This window comes from Pezoporus wallicus, unplaced genomic scaffold (assembly GCF_028554395.1).
Source record: "Pezoporus wallicus isolate ANWC-B61680 ecotype Strahan unplaced genomic scaffold, APGP_CSIRO_Pwel_v1 contig_13208, whole genome shotgun sequence".
NCBI lineage: Eukaryota > Metazoa > Chordata > Aves > Psittaciformes > Psittacidae > Pezoporus > Pezoporus wallicus.
Genome location: NW_026635510.1, coordinates 10,649 through 35,634, shown reverse-complemented (window position 1 = coordinate 35,634; position 24,986 = coordinate 10,649). Strand labels below are relative to the sequence as shown.

At 50.7% G+C, this 24,986-nt stretch overlaps 1 protein-coding gene across 1 annotated transcript in view; it reads left to right on the top strand.

Annotated features, from left to right (window-relative positions):
* PCDH19 (protocadherin 19) overlaps positions 1-24,629 on the top strand; it is a gene marked incomplete at its 3' end in the record, with an annotated part of 29,737 nt that extends 5,108 nt beyond the window's left edge. Inside the window, exons 2-4 of the mRNA XM_057396679.1 lie at positions 15-342; positions 22,275-22,333; positions 24,457-24,629. Coding sequence (XP_057252662.1) covers positions 15-342; positions 22,275-22,333; positions 24,457-24,629 — 560 coding nt within the window. The remainder of the gene's footprint in view (positions 1-14; positions 343-22,274; positions 22,334-24,456) is intronic.
* Positions 24,630-24,986: the final 357 nt, after the last annotated feature.

Sequence of the window (24,986 nt, the reverse complement as noted above, 5' to 3'; positions counted from 1 at the left end):
ATTCTGTCCCCCAGAATCGCAGAGTACTCCTATGGGCATCAGAAGAAATCAAGCAAGAAGAAGAAGATCAGCAAGAATGATATCCGCCTGGTGCCGCGGGACGTGGAGGAGACGGATAAAATGAACGTTGTCAGCTGCTCCTCTCTCACTTCATCCCTCAACTACTTCGACTACCACCAGCAGACCCTGCCGCTGGGCTGCCGCCGCTCCGAAAGCACCTTCCTCAATGTGGAGAGCCAGAACAACAGGAATGCCGGCTCCAACCACATCTACCATCACACCTTCACGGGGCAGAGCCCCCAGCAGCCGGACCTCATCATCAACGGGATGCCGCTGCCGGAGGTGAGTGTTGGTACCCCTTGGGCATCCGGAGCAGGTTTGTGCTGTTGGTGTAAGCGCTGCCCAAAGGATGTGTTGAGCGATGGGCAATGCTGGCTTTGGGTGTTGGATGCTCTGGAGCAAGGGACTGATGGAGGATGGAAGCTGCGGGCTCTGGGACAGCCCCAACATGTGGTCATGGTGGATGTTTCACCTCCAAGCGCTGCAGAGAGCCTTAGAGATGCCCAGGCAGGGATGCTGGCATGGTCAGGTCAGGCCAGGCTGTGGTGGATGCTTTGCAGGTGGGTTTGGAGTGTGGAGATGCTCAAGGGAGGAGACACTCATTGCCTTCACAGGAGGTTTTTAGGCGGGCATTGAAAGCAGTGCTGGTGGTTGTTGTTCTGGAGGCAATGGGTTGTGCTGGGGGTGCCCCATTGTCACTGCCTGGCCCTGCTGTCCCCTCACCATGCAGGCATGGGAGGGATGCTGAAGGCAGGGAAAGGGGCTGCTTGGATCCACACCATCCTCATCAGGTTCTTCTAATTCATTGGCTTTCCTGTATATCACAGGCATCATTTAATGTTGCTTGTTTGTCTCTCTTTGAATTATTGTTTGGTATTAAGCAAAACAATCAAAGGTTTGTCATGTTTCCTGCTTTGAACGGAGTAACAAAGCTGAAAAAGCAGCTGAAATATTTATGGCTCGCTCTGTTTTACGTTCAGTGTGCTGGTGTAAATGCAAAACAGTGCTGCTGGAGACAGTGGAGCTGCTTCACATTTATCCTTGTGCTATGGAGAGCAGAGCATGGCCCTCTTTGGAAGCCTTCAAGGCTGCTGGAGAGGGCTTGTGCTGGTGGGCCTCATCCTGCTCTGTGTGTATTGGTGATATGTTCATTGAACCCTGGTGTTTAACCTCTGCTGAGGCTGCAGAACCAGCTCCCAAGAGGTCACATATGAGTGTTGGACCAGTTTTAGGATGCTTCAGCCCAAATGTCTGTTGCTCAAAGTGGAGGTGCAGCTTTGAGCTTTGAGAGTGGAAATGACCTGGGTATAAGCACTAACATAGTCTACTTGCATGTATCCAGCCATAGGGCTTGAGTGGGCTCTTCTGCTCCCAAGTGAAAAGGATAATCAGGCTTTGGAGCAGGCTGCCCAGGGCAGTGCTGGAGTCACTGTCCCTGGAAGCATTCACAAACCATGTAGATGAGGCCTTTAGTGACATGGTTTAGTGGTGGACTTGGCAGTGCTGGGCAATGGTTGGACTGGATGAGCTGAAAGGTCTTTTCCAGCCTGATTGATTCTGTATCCCAGTGGGAAGGGGCAGGGATGTTGCATCCAAGTGTGAATGGGAGCCATCTGGGATAAGCCTGTCTGTGGTCAAATAAGGCAGAAGAGCTGTTACTGAAGCTGGCTTCTCTCCTTGTGCTGTGCCCAGGTAGGCTGGGAATGGGAAACATCACCCTTCATATATTAGGGGATGTCTATTGATGCTCAGATTTGCCTGTGCTCTTTACTGAGTACCAGCAGGGGCTCAGGGTACCCAGCAGCCTGGGGGACACATGCCAAGCTGTGAGCGACCATCACTGTTGGGATGCTGGGGAATTCCTGCCTTCCTCGAGTGATGTCCTTTGGAGAGGTGTCTCAAGCATATCTCTGGCTGGTGCCTTGGTGTGGGAGCACCCTGTCAGCCTGTGATTCATTGCCACAGACAAAATGCAGTCATAAAACCCATCCCACGCTGGCATTAGCCAGCAGCACACGCTGGCAGCAGTCTGTGGTGCCAGGAAGGAGGGAAGGACCATTGGGAACATCATAGCTCAGCTGATGAAGTTAACAGGCAGCGGAGGGCAGGAGGCAGCGCTGACCATGTCCCTCCTCGATGCAGCGGTTAGCCTGGGGTCTGGCAGCGTGTGGAGGTCCCCATGCCCTGTGCACCCTCATGTGAGGGAGCTGGGATGCTTGTTGCTTTGCATTGTTTCTCCATCCCCAACTCTTGTGCTGGTGGCATGCATTGTGAGAAATACATTTGTCTTTTGTAATGGCTGCTATGGAGTGTCAGCTTAGAACATGCCCTCCAGCAGCTGATGCTCTCCAGTCCTGCTAACGGACAGCAGCCCTGGGGTGGATGCTGTCTGGGAGAGCAGCATGTCCTGGCAGGGATCTGCTTGCTCCCTGGGGATGCTTTTGGACAAAAGGGCAGGGCCAGGGCACGGGGAGGAGAGATCCCAACTGCAGGCTGTTTGGAAGTTTGGGTTAGGGTGGGAACGTCTATGGTTTTTTGGCAGAGTCCCAGTGTTATGCTCCCAGCTATTGCAAGGGAAATTATCTCGCTGGTGGTGTGGGTTCTACCTAAGGGGCAGGAGGATTAGTGGTGACTGGAGTGACAGCCATGGTCTGGCACACAGGATGACACAGAAACACCATAAAAGATGCTTTCACATGTCCAGAGGACCGTTACAGCTTCTTACTCATCGCAGCCTGTCACTGCCTTAGCAAGCATTGCAGTGTGATGATGTGCTATTGGTACACCTCCAGGTGGTGATGATTTAATAAATACAATTCCAGCCCGGAGTTTCCAGAGCCAAACCTTCCCCTGCAGTACATCTGGTGGGACTTTGTCTGGGCTGGTTTGAATCGCCTCCGGTGATGATGCTGCCGGCGTTTCCCCAGGGAGCCCTTATGAGGTGTCAGCATCATGGAGATATTGATGCTGCTCCACCGAGGAGTGACTTTTCCTGATGGGAAGGCAAAGTATCGGTTGATAAAAGATAAAATAGGGAGGTAAATGTGTCTATGGTGGTGTCATGTAGCATATGATGGTTGTGGCTGGGAGTAAACGTCTGCAGACACATGCTGTCCTAAGCAGTAGTGGGTTTGCAGTGTAGCTGGTCTTTAATGTGAGCTTTATTTGCCTTATGCCCTGAAGTACAAGTCCCCGAGGCTGGGTTGTTTGTGGAGCTTCAGGAACTGTGTCCTCCCTGCCGTGGTGGCAGGTCCCGGGGCTTGTGGTGCTGTGCTGGTGGTAACTGTGCTCCTTGGTGCTCCCCATCTTCCCCTGATGATACAGGAAGGGTTAAACAGTAGCTAATGCAGGGGCTGCAAAACAAGTTTGGGGTGATCCTTGATAAACTTTTCCCTTTGGGTCAGGGCTTGGCTGCCAAGACAGCATCGGGAGGCAGTGGGGGACATCCTGGGTGGGGGGGTTCTGGCCTCTTGGGTACCACTCAGGGATGCCTGCCTGTGGCCTTTGAGCATCCTCGTGGCTGTAGGCAGTGATGGCAGGAAGTGTTATGAGCAGCTCTGGTGATTGTGGCTGACAGCGGGAGGCTTGGGCCCCGTTAGTGTTTGGACTTGTTTAGCAGGAGGGAGAGTGGGACATGTTGGAGCCGCGAGGGCATTGCTGGTCAGAGCTCTGCTGCTGCTGAGGGCTTTCCTTTGTCTTCCTGCTGAGCCGGAGGAGAAGTCAGCTTTGAAACCAAAAGGGCTTGTTGTTAGGTTTTGCATGTTTATTACTGAAAGTTGTACCAGGAGACTAAATATCAAAAGGAATGGGTGCCTTGATAAAAATGCAGTTTGCATTGGGTTGGTGTGGAAAGTGGTCTGAATGCCCAGCCTTTTAGGATGCCTGGGACACGACTCGCATGTCGAGCAGCCACCCTTGGGTAACACTTCCATGCCTCGGTCTTGACTTGGTGGTTTTAAAAGAAAACTCTGTGTGTGCAATGGCTGCATCTGGGTTTCAGAGGCAGTTTGACATCCAAAATCTGTGCCGCTTTGGGAAACGATGATGATGCATTGTGTGATTCCCAGAAACAGGGAGCATCCCCTGGGATACCACAGCTCTCTCTGCCCCTTGCTCTGACCTGGGGCCACAGTGACCCAGCAGAACCCAGCATGGGAGAGGCGAAGAGGTGTGAAACAGGGGTGGGGGAATTCCAGAGGTGGAATTGGCATGGAGGTGCGGGATTGATGCTCTCTGGGGGTCCAGATGGCTCTGCTCTGGCAGCAGCAGGGAAGGTAAGCAGCAGCACTGCCCTTAGACTATAAGCAGAATGAGGATAAGGCATGGCCTTGCTCTGGTGCTGCTTTGGTAGGTTTGAGATGATCAAGGCAGAATCCTTTGGGTCCCCACATGGTGACAAGCCCCAGGCCCAGGTCTGTCCATGGGGGTCATGTCCGTGGGGATCTGCCACCTCCTGAGCTGGTAACCACCATCAATAGGATGGGGAATTACTGGTGTTAGTGATAATCCCGGTCTAATCCCCCAACCTTGATACACTCCCCTGTAATCCTCACTCACACTGATTTCATTGGGGCTCCTGGTGGCAGTGGGGATTATTTGAGCGAGCAACAGTTGCAGGATAAGGCCCTGTTGGTTTCAGATGTGGTTTTTTACTACCTGGAAAGCGTTCTCCTCACTATAGAAAATGGGTTTCGAAGCACAATAGAGCAATTTTCGTTGCAGGCAGCAGCGGCAGTTTCTGCTCTGGCTATCTGGTGGTGTTAACTAAAGCACATTTCTACAGCACACAAAGAGTTTTGTTTTGGGAGGAATGAAATCAGCGTGGCTGCTCCTCTCTCTCTGTCATTTCTCTACTTGTCAATTCTTTCTTCCCCTCCAGCTTATCCTCCTCTTCTCTGCTAGCCTTAAAAAGCCCCCAAAGTGTCTGTTGTAATCACATTTAGTGTGTTACAACCAGAATGAATGTACTCACTTTAATATGCTGGGTTTGAGGAAATCACTTTCTGTCTGGTCTAACAGACAATTTGTTATAAACCATGCCGTTTAGAAGCAAAGGGCCTTGCTTTAGTGTAACGCTGGGGAGATGTCACGATACATAATTGGAAGGGATTTGGCTTGCTTCTGAGTAATACTGTGGATAGAGCAGGGGAAGGGGAGAAAGGAAAGGAGGTGTGTTCCAACCCGGAGAAAGTGTGCCGTGCTGAGGCGTGCCAGGCTCTTGGAATGAGGCTTATTTTGAGCAGGGATAATAATTAAAGCATGATCAGCGCCGATGCTCCGCTAGGCAGAAGGCTGACTTCGCAGCCAGCGTTGCCAGTCTTGCTTTCTCCTTGGGAGGTCACTGTAACTCAGCACTTTTTGTGCCTGCGATGTGCACCGCGCTGGGTAAGCACAGGTCACGGCTCCATCTGTGCCTCGGCATTCCCATACCTGGGTATCCCTGTCTAGGAGCTAACAGCAGCATTCATCCTTCGGGAGCCCACCCAAGAGGAGTGATGCTTTCAGCTTTAGGTAGCCACTGGGTATCCTCTCCCTAGGGAAAGCTCAGCAGACCCTGCCAGGCCCACCCCAAACCAACCTGGATGCTCTCCATACTCACTCCCAATGTGCCCTGAAATGGCAACTCCCAGCAAATCCCACGGCTTAACGACTCCCAGAGAGTTCTGTGTATCACTGCATGTTCCCTGACCTCTCGGAGCATCGGATGCTGACATTATGGAAATCAGCAGCTCTCTATTCCATGCCAAGGTCAGCCTAACCAAATTACACTTCTCCTAATGTAATCGCTCCGAGCAATCTGTGTGGAAAACCTCATTTGAATACCTTGCAGCAAGGATACACATGCCAGCTCCCATTCCCATTTAACCACATCTCACTGATGGCCACACTCGCTGCGTCTTGGGCAAACCTTTGGTTCAACACACTTTGGCTCTTCATGGAGTCATTTAGGTTGGAAAAGATCATTAAGATCATCCAAACCTACGCTGCCAACTTCATCACTAAATCATGTATGTTTTCTATGGGTGATATGGGGCTGCAACCCTATCCTGGCACCCCTTTGGCTTTTCCAAGGGTTTTCCAGCCTGCAGTGGGGTCCTGGATAGGTGGGACCAAGGGTGTTTGCTGCAAGGGTCCTTAGAGGAATTGGGGATGGTGTGTGGTGCGGTGGCAGTAGCCAAGCTGTATTTAGCGGTAAAAACCTTCTCCTCTGATGGCAAGACCTAGGGTGCTCAACAGGAATATGATTATATTGTTATATATTGCATACTGTATATGATATATATTATAGACAATATGCTCTGATACACACAAAATATTTATAACCATATAAAAAGTGTGTCTAGAATTATTCCATATTATACCTAATTATCTAAATAAGAATATAATACATTGTATAACCATATATATATCTCAGTTGGTTTTATGCTGCTGGATTGGGGTTTATGGCTCACTTGCTGAAAGCAGAGAGGCTCGTTTTTGTTCTCCTTTTAGTAAATCTGAATTTCTGATGCCTATTTCTGATGCATAACTCTTCCTCGCTGAGTCTATAAAAAACCCTCCTGCAGCTAAATTTACATGGCAGAGAAGAATTTTCCCTTAAATTAGGCAAGATTTGTAGTAAGTTTTGAGGGTTCTTAAATGACATCAGGAGGATGGTCTTGCACACTACGTCTGGCCTTTTTTGGGGGAGTTTCCAAGTGAACTCCTGCTGTATTGAGCTATTTGGGTGCTGTGGTTTCTCCCTGTCGTTCAGTTTGCATAAAGCTCATGCTGCATCCAAAGGCATTGTAAGGCCAAGCGCACGTAGCCTTTGAGTAACCTTATGCACACTCACTTTTCTCCATGGATAGAGCTGTATCTTCCAGCTGCCATGTCCTGAAGTCCCTCCCGAGGGCTTTGAGCCAGAGAAGCTCCTCAGCCATGTGTCCTCCTGGGTCCTTGGGGCTCCTGCCCTCACTGAGGGTGCCCTGCTTGGATCTTCGCTAAATTCCCATCATCTGGCAATGGCAGAGCTCCCTGCCTGCCTCCATCCTGAGGCTCTTTGGGCGATGAGCCCTCCATCTCCTCTGGGAGACCTCTCATCCCTCTCTCCCACTTCCATGCAAGGGCTTGGATAGGGGACCCCATCCCTGCCCGTTCCCTCTTCCCTGCCAGGCTGCCTATGGGTCCAGGCACAGCCTCACTTCAATAAATGATTAGATATTGTTCCCAGTAGGGGCTATAGTTGAGTTCCAATCATTTTCTGTTAATTAAAGTAGGGGATGGTCTTATTTGTAGCATAAATAGTTGTAATCTGTGTACTTATAAGTGTAATTATGATTTAAATTAGAGTGTGCTCTGACTCAGTGATGGATGGGGTGCTCTGCAGGCAGTGCTACCCTAGCAGGGCTGCGATATAAGGGTCTTCTGGGGTCCCCCATGGTCCTCATTATCCTCAGGAGAGCATCACTGGGAGCTCAGCAAATGGATGCTGATGATGTTGATGGCTCCCAATTTTGCTCTTCCTGTTGGGGCAGAGCATGCTCATGGCACCTGTCAGAGGGTTTGAGAGAGAATAGACTTCAGTGTTCCTGCTTCGGTGTCTCCCTATAGTTTCTAGTCTCAATTTGGAGTGAAGTAATGGCTTATGTCAGCCAGACAAGTGATTAGTACTTAGCCTTGGAATTAACATGGAATTACGTTGAGTTCTCGTTAGGCTGGTGAAGGCTGGAGAGCGGCGACTGCTAATGCTGCAGTGATTCGTGCTTCCATACCTCTGATGGAAGCCCTCAGCATGCTGTAGGGGACCCCAGCCACCCCTTCTCCTCACCCCCAGCTCCTCATGCCGGTCTGGGACAGGTAGCCTAGTATGCATTGCAGCCAGGTAGATGAGGTCTTTGTCTTGACATCCCGTTGGCCCCCAGAGATCAGGACGTGAATCCCTCCTGGTTCTCCCGGCGCTCTGGAGCTTGTTGGATTAAACCATCTTTTGTAATGGCAGGTGTATGCCACAGGGCAGGTTGTAAAACTCCGGTGTTGGTGGATTGCATTAACCCATCCTAAGTCAGGTATGTAAAATTCCATTAAGCAAAAACCCTCTGGCATTTTCTCACCCTCTGCTCGAGCTCTGCAGGCTATGCTAATGCAGTGCGCTCATCTATTAGGAGGATGATGGCTTTAAAATAATAACATTTATCTTTGGCAGCGGACCTACAATAGTGCACGCCGAGTACAATTTTGTGAAAGGCTCTGCAGATGTTGCCTCGTTCAATCTGGGTCAAAAAGAGTGCTTAGAATCATAAAGGTTAGAAAGAGATCAAATAATTCGGCGGTTTTATTGCTGAATAATGTACTTGGAAAATATCATTCACCATTATTAGACTAAGTGAGTACAGAAAACACAGGACTCAATAGTCATTTCTCAGTATTGGCTGATTTTACTGGGTTTATAATGTAGCTAAATTCCCTGTTATTGATTCAAGCATCGATTATTGATCTGGACATCTAAATGCATGTGCTGGTGGGAGCACACGGGAGTTGGACAGTTAGGGAATTAAGCTTCCACACCTCCCTGCAGCGCTTGGCAGCACACCCATGGGCAGAAGGATGCTGCTTTTGGGGAGCTCTCGGTGTTTTACCTTCACAAAGGTGAAAAAGCAGGAAAACACCCATCTTACGAGTGTTCTTTTCCATGCCTCACATAAACTTGGTCATGCAAACCCAGATGTGGGCTTGGTGCCTGCGACTCTTGTCACCTCCTCCCTCCTAGACTTTTCATATTCAGATTCACATCTGGATGCTCTGGCAGGAGCCCAGCTTCAGTGACATTTAGTAATCAAATCCACGCGGCTGTTGGCTTAGAAACAGCATCCAAACCTGTCTGTCTGCCTGGTGGAATGCCTCTCCAGACGTTTGCAAGTGGTTCCTCTTCTTTCTTGTGCAGCCCCCACTGTGGTTGTGTCCCCTTTGAGGAGGTTAGTACCATGCATGGGCTGAGATCCTTCATGTACATCAATTAATTGCAGGGGTTGGGTTGATGAGAAACCAAAGCCGTGGTCCCATATGGGCTCTGCATCCTGTGGTGAGCCCATGGACCAGAGCTGGCAGCGTCACTGTGGGAGCCACAGGCATCCCACTGGGCTGGGGCTTGCTTTGGATTCCTTTGTTTAGGAGGGAAAAAAAAAGATGAATTTTGGAATATGTTCATCTCCTGTTCTCCGCACTTGGTTGTTGTCAGCATTAATATGCCATTAACACATGCTCATTAGGAGGAGAATGATTATACCCTGCAGAGGATGGGGGAAACCTTCATTAGGCACTAACATATTGAACTGAGCTGCAAACTTCACTTGGGAAAACTGGGGAAGGTTCTGCTCAGCATCAGGTTTCCCTCATTTCTCACTGGGTGGATGAAAGCACCTCGTCCTTTAGCAAGTACTCTCAACCAGGGCTGGGGGTCCAGCACTGAAATCCTTCTCAGGACCTCAAATCCATCTCCCCCACACGTCAAAGATGTCCTCATCAAAGCTTATTTTGGCACGCAAAGAGGACACAAACCTGTGTCCCTCCCTCCGATGGCTCCTTAGGCTTGATGAGATGAAATCTCTGCATAGCTGGGTGATGCTCCGGGAGCAGATTGGTTGAGAAAGGAGGTGTCATTTCTACATCCTTACTCTTCACACTGTAACGACCTTTTAAGTGTTCATCTGGCCTTGCTGCCTCCAGTCTGAAGCCATAACCTGCCATGTGTGACAGGGCAATTGCTCGCCCTGGTAATGATTACAGCGCAGCCCAGCGTTGTTCCCTTGTTTGCTCGGCGCGTGGCAGCTTGAGGCATGTGCATGGTGCTCTCTTAAAGTCAATCAATACGAATAATTGCAAGTTGAGGGGGGGGAGAGGGCTCTAACAGACAAATACTTGCAGATTAAAACCCTTTTTGCATGCGGACGCCTCTTGTGATAGGTAACAGGGGATGGACAATAAGGACCATATGTGGTGTTTAATCAGAATTTATTCTAAATAGGGTGATTTCATAGAGTTCCATGGAGCTGACATCTGTCTCTGTATTAATTGTGAGCGTGTTGTCTCTGTCCCTGCCCTGCTCCCCTCTCTGCCTGGGGTTTTGCAGTGTTGGTGGTGGGGTCACTGTGGTCCTGTCCCCTCTGTATAGATGCAGCCATAGGGAATCCCATGGATTGGTTTTCATCTACAGACCTCAGCAAAGCAGAAATGGCATTTGCTGGGTCTAGCTGAAGGTGTGTGAAAGCATGGCCTCATCAGGAGTACAGGAAAGTGCTGGGGGAGATAGCCCTGGTGCTACAGAAAATTGCTTCTGGTGCCTTCATCAGCCTCAGAGCAGTGATGGAGAGCTGAGCTGTAGCTGCTCATGGGGAGACCCAGATCGCAGGTTGGAGGGTTCCTCCCTGCAGAGATGGAGACAGAGAGGGCTGGAGCTGCCCATTCCCAGCTCACGTTCCCTTTGGTGACCTGGCCCTTCCTTTGTCGTTGATCCTGAAACCTAATGAGGAACGGCTGAGGGACATGGGGGGTTCAGTCTGGAGAAGAGAAGGCTCAGGGGGGACGTGATCGCTCCCTACAACTGCCTGACAGGAGGAGGGAGCCAGGAGGGGCTGGGCTCTACTCCCAAGGAACAAGGGATGGGACAAGAGGAAATGGCCTCAAGCTGCCCCAGGGCAGGTTTAGATGGAGCTGAGGAACAATTCCTTCCCCAGAGGGTGCTCAGGCATTGGAACAGGCTGCCCAGGGCAGGGCTGGAGTCACCGGCCCTGCAAGTGTTCACACACCGTGGAGACGAGGCCTCAGTGCCATGGTGGCCTCAGCAGTGCTGGGGAATGGTTGGTCTTGATGACCTTGAAGGTCTTTTCCAACCTGGTTGATTCTATGATTCTAATAATGAGGAAGTTTGCCAAAATCAGAAGTCACTGATAGGGAGGGACATGAGGTGGTGAAGTGAGATACCAACATGCAACAGGTCAAGCTTGAAAGCTTTTTATCTATCAGTGCCTCCATTAGAAGCGAGTACCATCTCCTGTCTTGTGTTGACTGGACAGACAGATGAACGCCCATGCTGTCGAGGAGACACTTTGGTGGCCATCCACCTTCACCCAACCCCTTGGTTCTTTCTCCTCCAACCATAATGACTTCTCCTCTCATCCCACCATGCTGTCCCCATACCGAGCAGGCAGAGGCTCCCTTCTGGCCGCATTGGAAGCGTGGCTGCTCCATGTGCTGGCTGCTGCGTGACTCATGGAATCGCCATGCGAAATGCATCATTCATAAACTGTTTAGTGTGACCCTTCTGTACAGTAGCACTAATTATTATTATCACAGAAGCCCAGCAAACCAGACTAGTAATTATCAGGGATTTATTTGAATGGACAGCTAAGCTATTCTTGGCAAGTTAGTCAAAGCAGTTGTCATGACAGCCACACAAATGTGTCTTATGAATTGGGTTAATTAGGGTAATTAATAACTGTTGTTTTGCCCTTTTTAACAAGGTATTGCTTAGACACCATCAAAAATTAGCAATTGTACCTAACAGAAATAGTCTTCTTCTAGCAGGAACCTTCCCATTGCAAAACCAAAGCAGTAAATACCCGTTGGGTTGTTGTTTCAATGTGCCGTCCCTTTCCTTGTGTGAGAGCAGGGAGGAAAAGGCCATGTTGTGATGTTTCTGCTGCGGTTCCCCTGCTGTGCAATGTTATTTAGAGAGTGGTCATCATCACCGTTGATATCGTTATTTATTTTAGTGCTATGCTGCTCCAGGGGGTTGTGGCAGAGGGGTCTTGCTGATGGGGTTTGCAGATGCTTTTGGTTTTGCCATGGTTGTTGCTGGTATTGAGTAATGGTGGCAACTAAAGCTCTTAGAATCATAGAATCAACCGGGTTGGAAAAGAACTTCAAGATCGTTGAGACCAACTGTTCCCCAGCACTGCCAAGGCCACCGTTAACCCATGGCACTGAGGCCTCATCTCCACATGCTGTGAACACTTGTAGGGATGGTGACTGCAGCCCTGCCCTGGGCAGCCTGTTCCAATGCCTGAGCACCCTCTGGGGAAGGAATTGTTCCTCAGCTCCATCTAAACCTGCCCTGGGGCAGCTTGAGGCCGTTTCCTCTTGTCCCATCCCTTGTTCCTTGGGAGCAGAGCCCAGCCCCTCCTGGCTCCATCCTCTTCTCAGGCAGTTGTAGGGAGCGATCAGGTCCCCCCTGAGCCTTCTCTTCTCCACACTGAACCCCCAGGTCCCTCAGCTGTTCCCCATCACACTTGTGCTCCAGGCCCTGCACCAGCTCCATTGCCCTTCTCTGGCCCTGCTCCAGCACCTCGATGTCTCTCCTGTAGTGAGGGGCCCAGAGCTGAGCACAGGAATTGAGGTGCAGTCTCAGAAATTAAAACCCCCCTAGCCCTCACCCTATGGAGCACCCTGTGCACCCCTGGGTGCCTTGCAGGGCAGTGCAATGGTGACAGTCCCCATCCCATGCAGCGCACTGAGTGCTTGCACAGGGCACCTTCTCCCTGAGGACTGCAATGTTTGGTGTTGATGATTAAAAATGACCCAGGATTACAGAGGAGAATGAGGAATGTTCTGTAAGTGGTGTGGAAAAACGACCTGAATAGATGAGCGAAGGCTCTGGCTGGTTCTCCAGCTGCACTGAGCCCTGTCTATTTATATCACCTCTGGGCTTCCAAAGACGTCTTTTAACTAAAGCTTATTCAATAGCACACACCTTTTAACAAGAAAAGGAAGAAAAACAAAACAAAGAAGGAAAAGAGGGGAAAAATCCCCTAAAGAGAAGCCCCTCTATGGAGAAGGTAGGGGTTTAATGAAGAAATATTTTACACCGTTCTCTTACAACCTTAGGGCTAATAGCCTGGAACTGGTACTTTGGCTCCTTAAAAAGCCCAACAAGACAAGCCAATTATGGCCTCTGAAACAGGTTTATTTTTAGTTCCTTGTAATAGCAATTTATCCTCGGCTATGGTACATTAACTGGGAGGAACAAGAACTAGGAAGGGTTTGGCATCTTTGTAATAACCAGTGGGCTGTGTTTACTGGGCTCTTAATGATGTGGGGTGGCTGTCGGGCAGTGGGAGAGGGCAGCATGGTGGTGGAAGGGGGCATCCAGAACAGAGATCCCCGCACCGGGAGAGCTCTTTCGTGTCATTTAGTTCCCTACAGTTGGCTCCTATTGGGCTGCGTTCCTCATTTCCCAGCATCCCTGAGCTGGCAGCATGGCTCAGAGGGGATGAGGGGCTCTGTGGAGGTTGCTGTGTGTCCCCAAGGGTGCTGGAGCCAGTGTGGTACCTTTGGGGTAGCAGGTTTTGAGGGGAGCTGAGTTGAGCCAGGCTTTGCATCCTGATTCCCACCCGGGCTCTGGACATGGTGCTGAGGACTAGGAAAGGTGGGGTTGTTCAGCCTGGAGAAGAGAGGCTGTGTGGAGACCTCAGAGCAGCTTCCAGTGTCTGAAGGGGGATACAGGGGTGCTGCAGAGGGACTCTTCATCAGGGACTGTAGTGATAGGACAAAGGGTGATGGGTTCAAACTGAAACAGGGGAAATTCAGGTTAGATCTAAGGAAGAAGTTCTTCCCTGTGAGGATGCTGAGGCGCTGGCTCAGAGTGCCCAGAGGAGTGATAAATGCTCCATCCCTGGTAGTGTTCAAGGCCAGCTTGGACAGAGCCTGGGGCAGCATGGTCTAGTGTGAGGTGTCCCTGCCCATGACAGGGGGTTGGAACTGGATGATCTTAGGGCCCTTTCCAACCCAAACCATTCTATGATTCTATGGCAGCGATGGCAGCAGGAAGGAAGGCCAGTCCTGCTCAGGTTTGCTGCCTGTCTCGTGGCTGCAGGGTAATTCTGTGGGCTGCAGACCTGCCTTTTCCAGCCCAAGTCAGGGAAAATGAATAAACCAGGGGAAAACTTGTTTTGCTAAATAAATTTGTTGTGAGCAAAGTCCCCTTGAAGCTTTGAGCTGGCCGAGGCTGCCCTGATAGGGACCCTTGCTGTGCAGTTGTAGATAGCAGTGTACATGATAACACGACGGGCACGTGGGGCAGTGCTCACCTCCCTCTTATCATCCCCCATTGCCAGGGAATGTTAGCTGCATGGTGTGGAGGCATCACTCCAGAGCGGCTATGGATGTGCACGTGCTGGGGGCGCACAAGGGGGCTGGATCAGGGCTCTAATGAGGATGAAAACATATGGGGTGTGTAGATGATGGATAGGAGAAGTACTTGCTGCTTGCCCAAAACCCCAGGAGAAATGGGGCTTGCAGGGCTGAGGTCCCCATGTGCCCATCCTGCCCTTGCTCCCACCACATGGATTTTGCTACCCCCATCCCAATTCCTCCTTGCTCAGCCACAAAGCAGGAAACACTTCAGCTGCCTCCAGCCCCATCATCCTGGGGTGCTTCAGGGGGTGTCCCCGTCTCCTCTGGGATGCAGAAGCAAAGCGAGGTGCCCCCATGACACTGCTTAAGCACCTTGCCCTATTGCAAGTGCCCCGGCACCCATCACCCCAATGTGCCTTGAGGGCAGGAGCATCTCACGCCTTTGTTGTTTTTAACTCAGCTGCAGTGATTTGGTTTTGCTTTCTCCTTCCCATTTTTGCTCTGCAGTGACAAATGTGTGATTTCTCCTGCTCCCTCCCAAGCACATCACCCTGACCCGCTGCTCTAGAAGGTGACTGACAAGGAGGTTTATTTAGTCCCAGCGATGGGAACAGTTAGAAACAGGTCCCTCTGCTCTATTTGTTTTCATTCCTAATGGCAGGAGGCAGGAAAGGACACTTCGGGAAGGGGTTTTAACAAACCTCCAAGTCATGCCCCATTACCCTAGGGCTGCTGATTAGATCCATGTTGTTTCTCACACTGCTTAAAGAGGGGTGAAAGTCCGCGCTGGAAGCTGCATGCACAGATCAATTGCACAGTCCCAGGCATAGGTGATGGGAAACACACCTTTATTAGGTTTATTGGCTACTCCATCCCTGCAGGGAATTTTCCTTGGCATATTAAGGCTGTACCCCCATGCAGAAAGCTGGTGAGCTCAGGTCTGTGCCTATTAGTGCACACATGGGAGGGTGGCATTGCCTCTGCTGCCCCCAAATCCCTCTTGTCCCAGCCCTATTGGGCAGCTGCTAGAGCATCACCATCCTCGTAGTCCAGGGAAGGCAATGATATGAACTTCTTTAGAAAGCATGTCCCCATTTTGGGTCAGTATTTTGCTTTTTGGTTGATTTGTGGAGGGGGTTGTAAGTGCCAGGTGGTGGTGCTGCTGGAGGGATCCTTGTGCTATGGCCACCAAAGAGCTTTTGGGTTATAGATGCCATCTGAATGTAAGGAAAGCTCTTTATTATTGCATCTGTGCTGCTCATAACCATACAGTACATTTCGGATGTGTTGACAAATTCAATTGGGCGACACTATTTGTGGCTTTCAGGAGTGTAATTATGGCTTCCGTGTGTGTTGCCGCTCCCGGGATTCAGTCTGGGTTTCTAATCCTATGCCCTTGTTTTGAAATCACATCACAGCAGCTCCTTGCCTCCTGCCTCTGATCCATTTTCACACTAAATATGCCAAACCCTGTATTTATTTGGGGAGGGGACAGGAGTTCAGTGTGGATTAGTGGGCAGCCTGCGCCGTAATACAACGTGGTTTGACACTTCTCATTGTGATGAACAGGGTGATGCTAAAGGATGAACTCTCCCAGTGATTTCTCTGCAATGCTTTTTATTTCATCAAGAGAAAATGGAGGCTGGACTCTGTTTCTTCAGTGTTTAATAATGGCCATCAGTACCAAATGCCCTTTATTTAAGCTGCAGTTGTAATGAGAGGGTCGGTGGTGTTAAGCAAGCCCCGGAGCCTGGCTCTGAGGAATGTTCATTGTCCCTCATTAAATCTGGAATTAGTGCTTAAAAGGCCAGAAATAAATACTCTGTTTATATTGTGGGGATAGTAAATCTAAATGGATGCTGTGTTTGCACATCCTCATCTCTGCTCGTTCTTGCTGAACCGAGCGAGGCAAAGCTCCATTTGGGTTAGGCAGCAATCGAGAGTGCCTGCAAAAAAGCCCAACCCCAAACCCAACCCTGGTTTCATTGATCAAGGGCAGGGAAATCATCTGCTGTATTACATCTAATTATAAACCATCAATATCAGATGCTGAACGCACTTATTTCTTCAGAGACACTCTGCTGGGAGCTTACAGTTTGCAATCTCCTGTGTTAGAGGCTTTAGAAGTGGGCTGGGGTGGAGGGAGATGGCTGCAAAGGGAGATGCCAGAGGTCAGATCCTTTTAACCTTTATTGAACCCCTCCAGGTGACTGCCTTTGAAATGCTCCTTGGTAAGAGCTGAATTGCTTCAGGTTTTCCTTCCAGGTTGCCGGGGGCTCTTGGCGCAGCAGAGGAGCATCTCTGCCTCAGCTTCTGCTCCAGTGCTGCCGATGGGGACTATTGACCAGCTGGGTCCTTTCCAAAGGCTGGGGGTCCCCAAGCACACCTTGGCTGATGGAGGAGAGCATGGTGGGCTCCTTAGGGTACTGCAGGCATCGGTCTCTGCCCTGTTCCCGTTGACATGTGCTGAGTTTCCCCAATGGTGCAAGCACCAGGAGCTATTTGGGTAGTGTTTAACCAGAAGCCTTGGGCTGATGCTGCTGTTACATCTCAGATACCCACCATGCTGGGAGATGCTGATGCTGGAGAGTGAGGAACCAGGAGATAGGGGTCTGTTTCCTGCTGCATGTTCCCAGGCTGTGGCCGTGGTGCTCAGGACCCTCACCCATGGTTGCAGATGTTGCCAGTGCTGTCAGTGCCTGAGCAGAGCTGGTGGTGAGCATGGGAAGGAGGAGCAGAGCTCTTCAGTGGGTCGGGCTCTGCGGGGCTCATCCAGGCTGCTCTCCAGCTCTGACTGATGCTCTCCTTGGGTGACATGGTCTAGTGTGAGGTATCCCTGCCCATGGCAGGGGGTTGGAACTGGATGATCTTCAGGTCCTTTCCAACCCGAACCATTCTATGATCTCCTCCCAGCCTGGAGCTGGATGTGATGAGTCTCCTGCTGTGTGTGGAGAGAGAACCCAGTTGCACTGCTGAGTGTGAGAGCATCAGGACGAGCTTGGTTGTTCCCGTCAGGGCCATGGGGCTGCTTTTGGTGTTTGATGGGGTTTCAGACCGTGCCTGCTCCCGGCAGGAAGGAGTCTCAGGCTGCTTATTTATTTCCCATGGGGTAAATAAGCAGCTTGCTAAATGATAATGACTTTCCCTCATTGCTGATGCGTACTTCAATTGACCTGGTCCCTGCTTTGGTATTTTCCCCGTTTCCCAAGTGCAGCTGGAATGGTTTTATTTCGTTTGCATGAATTCTCTGTCACCTGCAATAGAGTTCAAACCATAAGAATGAAGTGCTGGCGAGTTCTCCTAACAGGCAGCAACAGTTTTATTGCAGATTCTGGAACTGTGATTGAGTGTCCTGTGGAGAACAGGACCAAGGAGACAGGAGAAGAGGTCTTACAACCCCTGCTCTTCCCAACAGGAAAGGCCAATGGCTTTTGGGGAAGGATGTGCCATTTCTGTGGTCCCTTATGATGCCTGCAGCATGGAGGGAAGGTCAGGAGCCTGCTGTGCCTGATGAAGACATGCAGCTTGACGCAGAGATGAGTTATTGCACGTTTTGGGAGGATTTTCTGAAACCCAAAAGAAGAGATGCACATTGCAGCCTTGGAGAAAGGTCTGCTTTGGGTTTTGATAATAAAGGGTGACATGCTAGCTTTATTAGCAAGGCACAGAGGGGGGAAAGAAAAGGCTCAAGGGATAACCCTGAAAAAGTGGTGCTAAATGTGTCATTTTTATGAAGCTGATTGTGTGAAGGGTCCCTACATGCTTTGGCAGGAGGTTGCAGCAGGTTTACAGTAATTTGTAGGAAGATAGAAGTGTTTTCACCCTGAAGTGAGAAGAAGGGCAAAACCCCACTGTGTGAGATGCTTCCGAGGCAGAGGCTGGCGCAGGGATGGATACCTGTCACTTCGGGTCAGCAGAGATGGGTCCAGCTTCCAACAACCATGGACTTTGCTGGGGGCTGATGTGTGGACCATCAAGAGCCTGGACACAGCAAGGAAAGCTGGGTTTTCACCTCCATTGAGTTTGGCTTGGGAAGAAACCACATTTGGAATAGCTGAAAAAGAGGGAAGAGTGAGAAGGAGCCAGGTCCTGGGCATGTTCTGGCAGGGACACATCCTGAGGACTGACCCCAGCCTGCATTCTCTATTCTCCATCATTCTAAGGCCTGGTTGTGCCCTGAGTCCCCACAGCTCACTGACCCTTCCTCTGGAGCCTGCAGTAATTCCCTTTAAACCTCCTTTAGATGCTCAGGGGTTTCATTCTGTTTCTAAGGCAGAGAGTGAGCAGCCGTTAGAGCAGCGCCCTGTTGCTAACAGACCATTTACTAACGGGCAAGTCACCCCCCTCCAGTTTACAGGTCAGGAAGAGTTGTCCTGAGGTTAGTACATCCTTTTTTCCCCTAATGTAATGGAATTGGCAGTCCTCATCTGAAAGCAGCAGCTGGGTGAGGGAAAAAAAGGGCAAGTTTAGAATTTCCCTGCTGATTGCTCCGTTCCGAACGTGGCTGTTGTTATATTTGTATTTGTGTTGCTAAGGCAGCAGTTAAAAGCAGTTTTCAAATTAGGCCCTGGTAAGCTGTTCACCAAGCCAGGGCTCTGCCTTTGATGGCATTGACACCATTGTGCCTGCGTCTGGAAAGCAAATCCCAAGCCCAAAGAGCATCAGGGTTTGTCTCCGCCAAGGGGGATGCAGGCTGAGAGCAAGGATTTGATGCTGGGTACTGTTCCTGATGCTTTGAATGCATTGCTGAGGCTGAGGGGCTGATCCTGACAAGCATGAGAATCCTTTATGAGCATTGGCAGCACTGTTCGGGAGGTCCTTGCCGTACCCATCTCTGGACATGGAAAGGAGAGGCTGGGCTGGAGGCTGGGCTCCACTTTGATCCCTATAGGAGTATTGCTGAGGAAGTAATGGTTTGTTTGCTTTTGCCAAAACGATGGAGATGAGGGCTGGGCTCTCGATGATGCTTTGTGAAGAGTACGCGTTCCTCAGCCTAACCTTTTCCCTTTTCCGTGCTTTGACTTTGTTCTTTGGGCCTCATTAAGAGAGGGAGCAGATCCTTTCCCAATTAAAATGTTGACACATTGGAAATGTTGGCATCTCCTTCCCGTCGCTTTGCCTCTGTTTATAAGTAATTGCACTGCGCGGGATGAACTGGAATGAAATCAAGTGAGCTTCAATTGAATACTGCAAGGTAGAAAGCAGCCCTTCTCCATGAAATACCTCATTTCTTGTTTATCTTTTTCTGGTTTGATCCCTTAGTCTGCATGGAGATAACCTTGATGGGTAATCCCATGGCTGAGGAGCTGCAGGGTACCATGCTGATGCAGGCAGGACAGGCAGCCCTCACCCAGGGAAGCACATTTCCCATCCCTGTGACTGGCTTATTCCTTGGTTTGTCCACAATCTGGGAGTAATTAGCATCGGTTGTCCTGCTCTCGGTGGCACGGGGGGATTTGGAGCCTGGGAACGGATGCTGGGATCAACCCCGCGGGAACCCATGTGTGGACTTGGAGCTGTGGGTTGTGTTAGTGAAGTGGTGTGGAGCATCCCGAGCAGGGGAACACGTGGAGCAGGGAGTCCTCATGGGAAGGACATAACTCCAGTCCATCAATTGTATTTGCTGTTGGTGAATGATTTCAGTCAAGCCAGGATTTGGTCATCTATTTTTGGTCAGAAATCAATAGCAAAGCTCCCAGTGATGTTGGTCAGAGGGGATTTAGTGTGAGGTCTGTATCTGGGCTGCCAAAGGACATGTAGTGGCAGCATGTGTGGTGTTTCCTCCACCTTCTGTGGGGTTTCAGTGGCACTGGTTGAGCATCCCCTGTATCCCTTGGTCCCCCAGCCCTGGTCCCTGCGTCATCAGTGCTCTGAGCACTTTAAAGCTCTGTGGTGTACTTGTATACATTGGAATTTGCTCTCTGGGTCCTCCCTTCTGGCTTTCTCAGGGCTGAGATGTGCACGGATATAGGGTTGAAGTTGATGGAGGTGGTGGTGGGTGCAGGGGGTCTCAGGCTACTGCTGGGCACAGCAATGGGGCCAGGGACACAAGGATGGAGTCAGTTGAGTCTCTGGGCTTGCTGGAGCCATTCCTATGTCCACCAGCACAGTGTGATGGAGGGGGCTCCCCACCAAGCAGGGGTTACTCTGATCCCTCCATTGCTCCATCACTCAGCTGCCCTCAGAGCCAGTTTGCAGGCCTGGCATCTCCCATGGGGCTGCTGAGGGGGGATGCTATGTGTTCCCCTTAGGATGGCAGCGCCAGGATTGATGGATAAACTCCAGATCAGGCATTTTCTGTGGCATTTAAAGCCTCGGGCATCCTGTATTTAAAAACACCTGTGTCTGTCTGCTCCTGAGCTCTACTCATCAAAGCCATCCTGCAGGACCACGGATGCAGGAGCTGCAGGGACCGGTGGCTGTGCAGTAAATCTCCTGCGTGACTCTCCAGCAGTAATTACAGTGTGAAAGCAATAACGGAGCTGTGCCGGCTCCCCCGGCTCCCAGCTCCTCGCGTGTTTCTCTCCGGGAGGTTCCTCTTTGGTAAATTAGACATTGTGCTCTATTCCAGCAAAGGTTACGCTGAACCAGGGCTGCCTTTGCTTCATTATCTTGGCAGGGCAGTGTAACCTCTACTGGGGTACGATTGGATTTCACATGGGGCTCGGCTGCGGCGGCCCTGCTCCCTGCATCCTGCCGTTGTGATTACGTTAGCAGCAGACTCTGCTTGCCTTTATTTATTGAGACATTAAAGATGCATGCATTTATTTTTACCATGTTCATAATTGGCATAAAAACAGGCCGTGGTGTCCCGGAGCGGCTCTTTGGGAAGGAGAGTGGTTGTGAGGCTGGGGTGAGGAGGAGCTGCGGCACAGAGGAGGCAGGACAGGGATGTGGGAAAGGTGGATGTCCCCAGTTGTGTCCTAGGGGACATTGCTGTCAGCCCGGAGGAAGGGAGAAGAGGAGATTGCCTCTTATACTGGCCAGGAGGCCTAGTGGGGACAAGGAGCATCCTCCTGTCCAGGGGTGATGCTGGTGTGGGCCCAGGTGGGATCCCTGCGGATCCTGGGGCACTTTGGGTGGATGGATGGATGGAGTGGGATGCCTGACTCATAGAAAGAGACCTTCACCCTTGTGGGGCCCTGAAACCCAGGAAGGATCCTGGCAAGGGCATGCAGATCTCACCATGTCCCTCCACATGGCTTCCAGTGTGACTCTCAGCTCGTACCATGCATCTCCCATCACCTCCTACCATGCACCTACCACTCCATTGCACTGCACAGGTCCCACCACATCCCGCTGTGCATCTCCTACCACCTCCTACCATGCGTCTCCCACCACATCCTAGCAGGCACCTACCACTGCATCCCACCTCACGGCTCCCACCATGGCCTCTTGCATGGTAACACCCTCCTCTCTTCCCTACCTTCTCATTGCTTGGTTTGATTCCTTACCTGCTCCGAGCTCCAGAAATGCAGGGCTGTGTAACATGAGGTTAAAAGACAATGCTTCAGGAGCAGAGCGCGTGAGTGGGGTTTGCTTGCAAATAACAGCTCCATTGACTTCTCTGCCCTGCTTTCACTCCCCTCCAACTTTTAAGCATGTCATCCGTTGTTTGCTCTTTTATTACTAGCAGAGCCCACTGTCTCTGCAAATGAAATGATGTAGAACAAAGAAAAGTGCCCGCATGAAATTCCCTGGCAGGGGATTACCTTGCTGGCATTTACATATCTATGCAATAAATATTTTAACACGTTAATTATACACTAATAAGAAAAATACCTTTTGAACTTCCAGTCAAATTGACACACACGGAACGGAGTCCGTCAGGGAATTAAAAGCAATTAGTTTTGTAACACAGCGTAGTCACATTGTTTCTTCTTTGCAAATTGGTCTGTGGTCACCAGCCAGACTTTTTGTGTTGGATAGACCCAACAGGGATGGGAGGATTCTGTGCCTGGCTTCATCTCACTCACTGGACCTGTCCTGTGCCAGGATGCTGCTTCCCTCCTGTGGGGTGTGCTGGCTTTTGTACTGCCCCTGCTATTCCCAGTCATGGGGATACCAGGCTTGTAACCATCTCCCTTTTCTTTTCCTCCTTCCAGACTGAAAACTACTCCTTTGATTCCAACTACGTGAACAGCAGAGCTCATTTAATAAAGAGGTACGTAGGCTTTGCCCAGCCAAATCCTGATTATTCGGTGTTCTTCCTTACTGTGTTATATACCGTTTGCCTTTTCTAATACGTAAAACATTTCCAGAGTAACAATTTGCTTTTCAAAACAGTATTTACTTCCTATTAAGTCCCATTGCTCTTGGTTTGCAATAAGGGGAAGTCTTTCTTTCCATCTCTTTGGCGCTGGGAAGTTGCAGTGCGTGAGGTGGAGTGCTGTTACCCTGACAACTTTCACATTCATAAGGTTTATGCTATTTGAGTGCATAGGAATGGAATGATCGGTCTGGATCATGATCTCCCTGCCATGTGAGGTGAGGGGAAAGAGAACCCAGAAGTAAAGCTCATCTGGGGGCAGGTGATTGGGTTGGATGCACACTCACTGTTTTAGTTTGACCACTGAGGCAAAGCAGCACGTAGCCAGGCTGTTTTCTTCCATGGTAAAAAGGAAATCATCAGTTCAGCTGCGACCTGGCAACTGCCCTTGAGGGAACTTAACCCTTTGGATAAAATCCTCGTATCCTCAGCTCAGCAGTGGTGAAGGAATGTTGCTGGGAGGTTAACACCAGAGTGATCCGGCTGAACCCCAGTGGATTGTGTGAGCATCCCCCTGCGGGGCAGGCTCTGCCTCCTGGCTGCTTGGAGGCAGGGAAAGGCACTGACACACCACGATCCATCCTGCTCAGGAGGCGGCTGTGCAGCACTGGAGGGGCTCTCTGCCTGTGCAGGAAGCAGCGCAGGACGCGGCCACCGGCTATGGACCAGCAGAAGTGTGCAGCCACCAAGCTATACCCGTGCCTGTACCCGGGCGCTCTGTGTAGCAGGGGTGCAGTAGAGAGCAGGAGCTATGCCTCAAATGTGGAGATGGGATCCGAGCAGGAAAAATACCCAGTTATCTGCCTGGCTGAGATCCCATTTCTTTACATCTTAAAAATACAAGGAGCTGTGAGCGCATTGTTTAAGCAGCCCGGGTACAGCTAGCCAAGGGAAGGTATATTTGCCTGCGTGGCTCGTGGTGTTTAAAGATGCTAATGGGATTGGGAGAGAGATGCGCCACGCCACATCCCCCAGGCAGAGGGGAAAAAACCAAATCTATTAATCTTCCCTCATTCACACCTAAGATAAAGGCAAGCAGCACTCCTGCTGCTGCAGCAGGGCTTGCTCCCAGGCTGTATTGTTTGGGAACTGCTGCTGCTGCTGATTCCCCAAGACCTGCCCATCCTTTAGAGACGTGTCGTGTGGCTGCTGCATTCCCCTCTGGTTCACTGCGGGGAAGATAAATGCGTTGTAACAGGGGTTGCCTGCGCCTGCTGAACAGCAGCTCCGGGTAGGACAGCGTTTCCCCCCCTTTGTCTTGTATCTTAAGTACAACGGGTGTTGGGAATGCTGTGCAGACATCTAAGAACAAGAAATACTGTCTGTAACACAGTGTGGCATCATTTTCATCCTTTGTCTTTATGAAGATGCTGTAGCTCTCCTATCTCTGGTGAGTGAATCTCCTCAAACCCAAGCACTTTAATTAATCTATTTGTACTTTCCCTGTGTTGCCTGCCTGCCTCTCTCTCTCATCCATGCACACACAAATGCATTGTACATTTGTAGTGCTTTCTAAACTTAAAAACTCTTTGATGTCGCCTGGAATCAAAGTCAGTGGCTTCAACAGGGACATCTTTACTTAAAAAGTCATGTTTGAGGGTTTACCAATTTAGATGGGTTTCAGAGCCCCCCTTCGCATGGCTTTGCAAAGCATCAGATGGTAGGTGGTCTGCTTGGTTTCCGTGGAGACGCAAAAGGGCTTTTCAAAGTAATGAAAACCTCCAGCTCTTTGGGGCTTTGAAGCACAGGCCACGGCTTCTCACGCCACATCAGCCCCTGGGTGCAGGTCTCATATAATCCCAGACTGGTTTGGGTTGGAAGGGACCTTAAAGCTCATCCAGTTCCAACCCCCTGCCCACAGGCAGGGACACCTTCCACTAGAGCAGGTTGCTCCCATGCTGGGGACATCCCTGTCTCTGCAGAGCACGAGGCGGCAGCCGTGCCATCACCACAGGTCTCACTGCGGGGTGATGGGGCTGCTCGTCTCATCCAGTAAATCACAGCTGTGTCTCCCCCAGCAGCTCCACGTTCAAGGACTTGGAGGGGAACAGCCTGAAGGACAGCGGGCACGAGGAGAGCGACCAGACGGACAGCGAGCATGATGTCCAGCGGGGCCTCTACTGCGACACGGCCGTCAATGACGTGCTGAACACCAGCGTCCCCTCCATGGGATCCCAGGGGCCCGAGCAAGGTGAGTCACTGATGTGTGTCCTGTGGTGCTGCCCAGCGTCACCCCAGCTCCCTTGTGCCTCGTTGGTGGCTCTGGTGCTGCCTCGGTGAGTGCACATTAGGGATGCTTAGTGCTTGCTGGGGATAATGCTGAATGCCAGGTACACAGATGTTAATCTTCACTCCATGCCTGTCAGGTAAGCAAGCAGTTAGGATTATCCTCTGTTTCACAGGCACAAACTCAAGGCCTTGAGCATCTGCCTGACAGCGAGTGGCAGAGTTGGGATTAGGGCAGGAACTGCAGGGGCTGGCGCTGGTCCGTGCCAGTGCTTCTCTGTGGGACTCGCACAGTTCACCTTCACCATGCTCTCCACGTGCT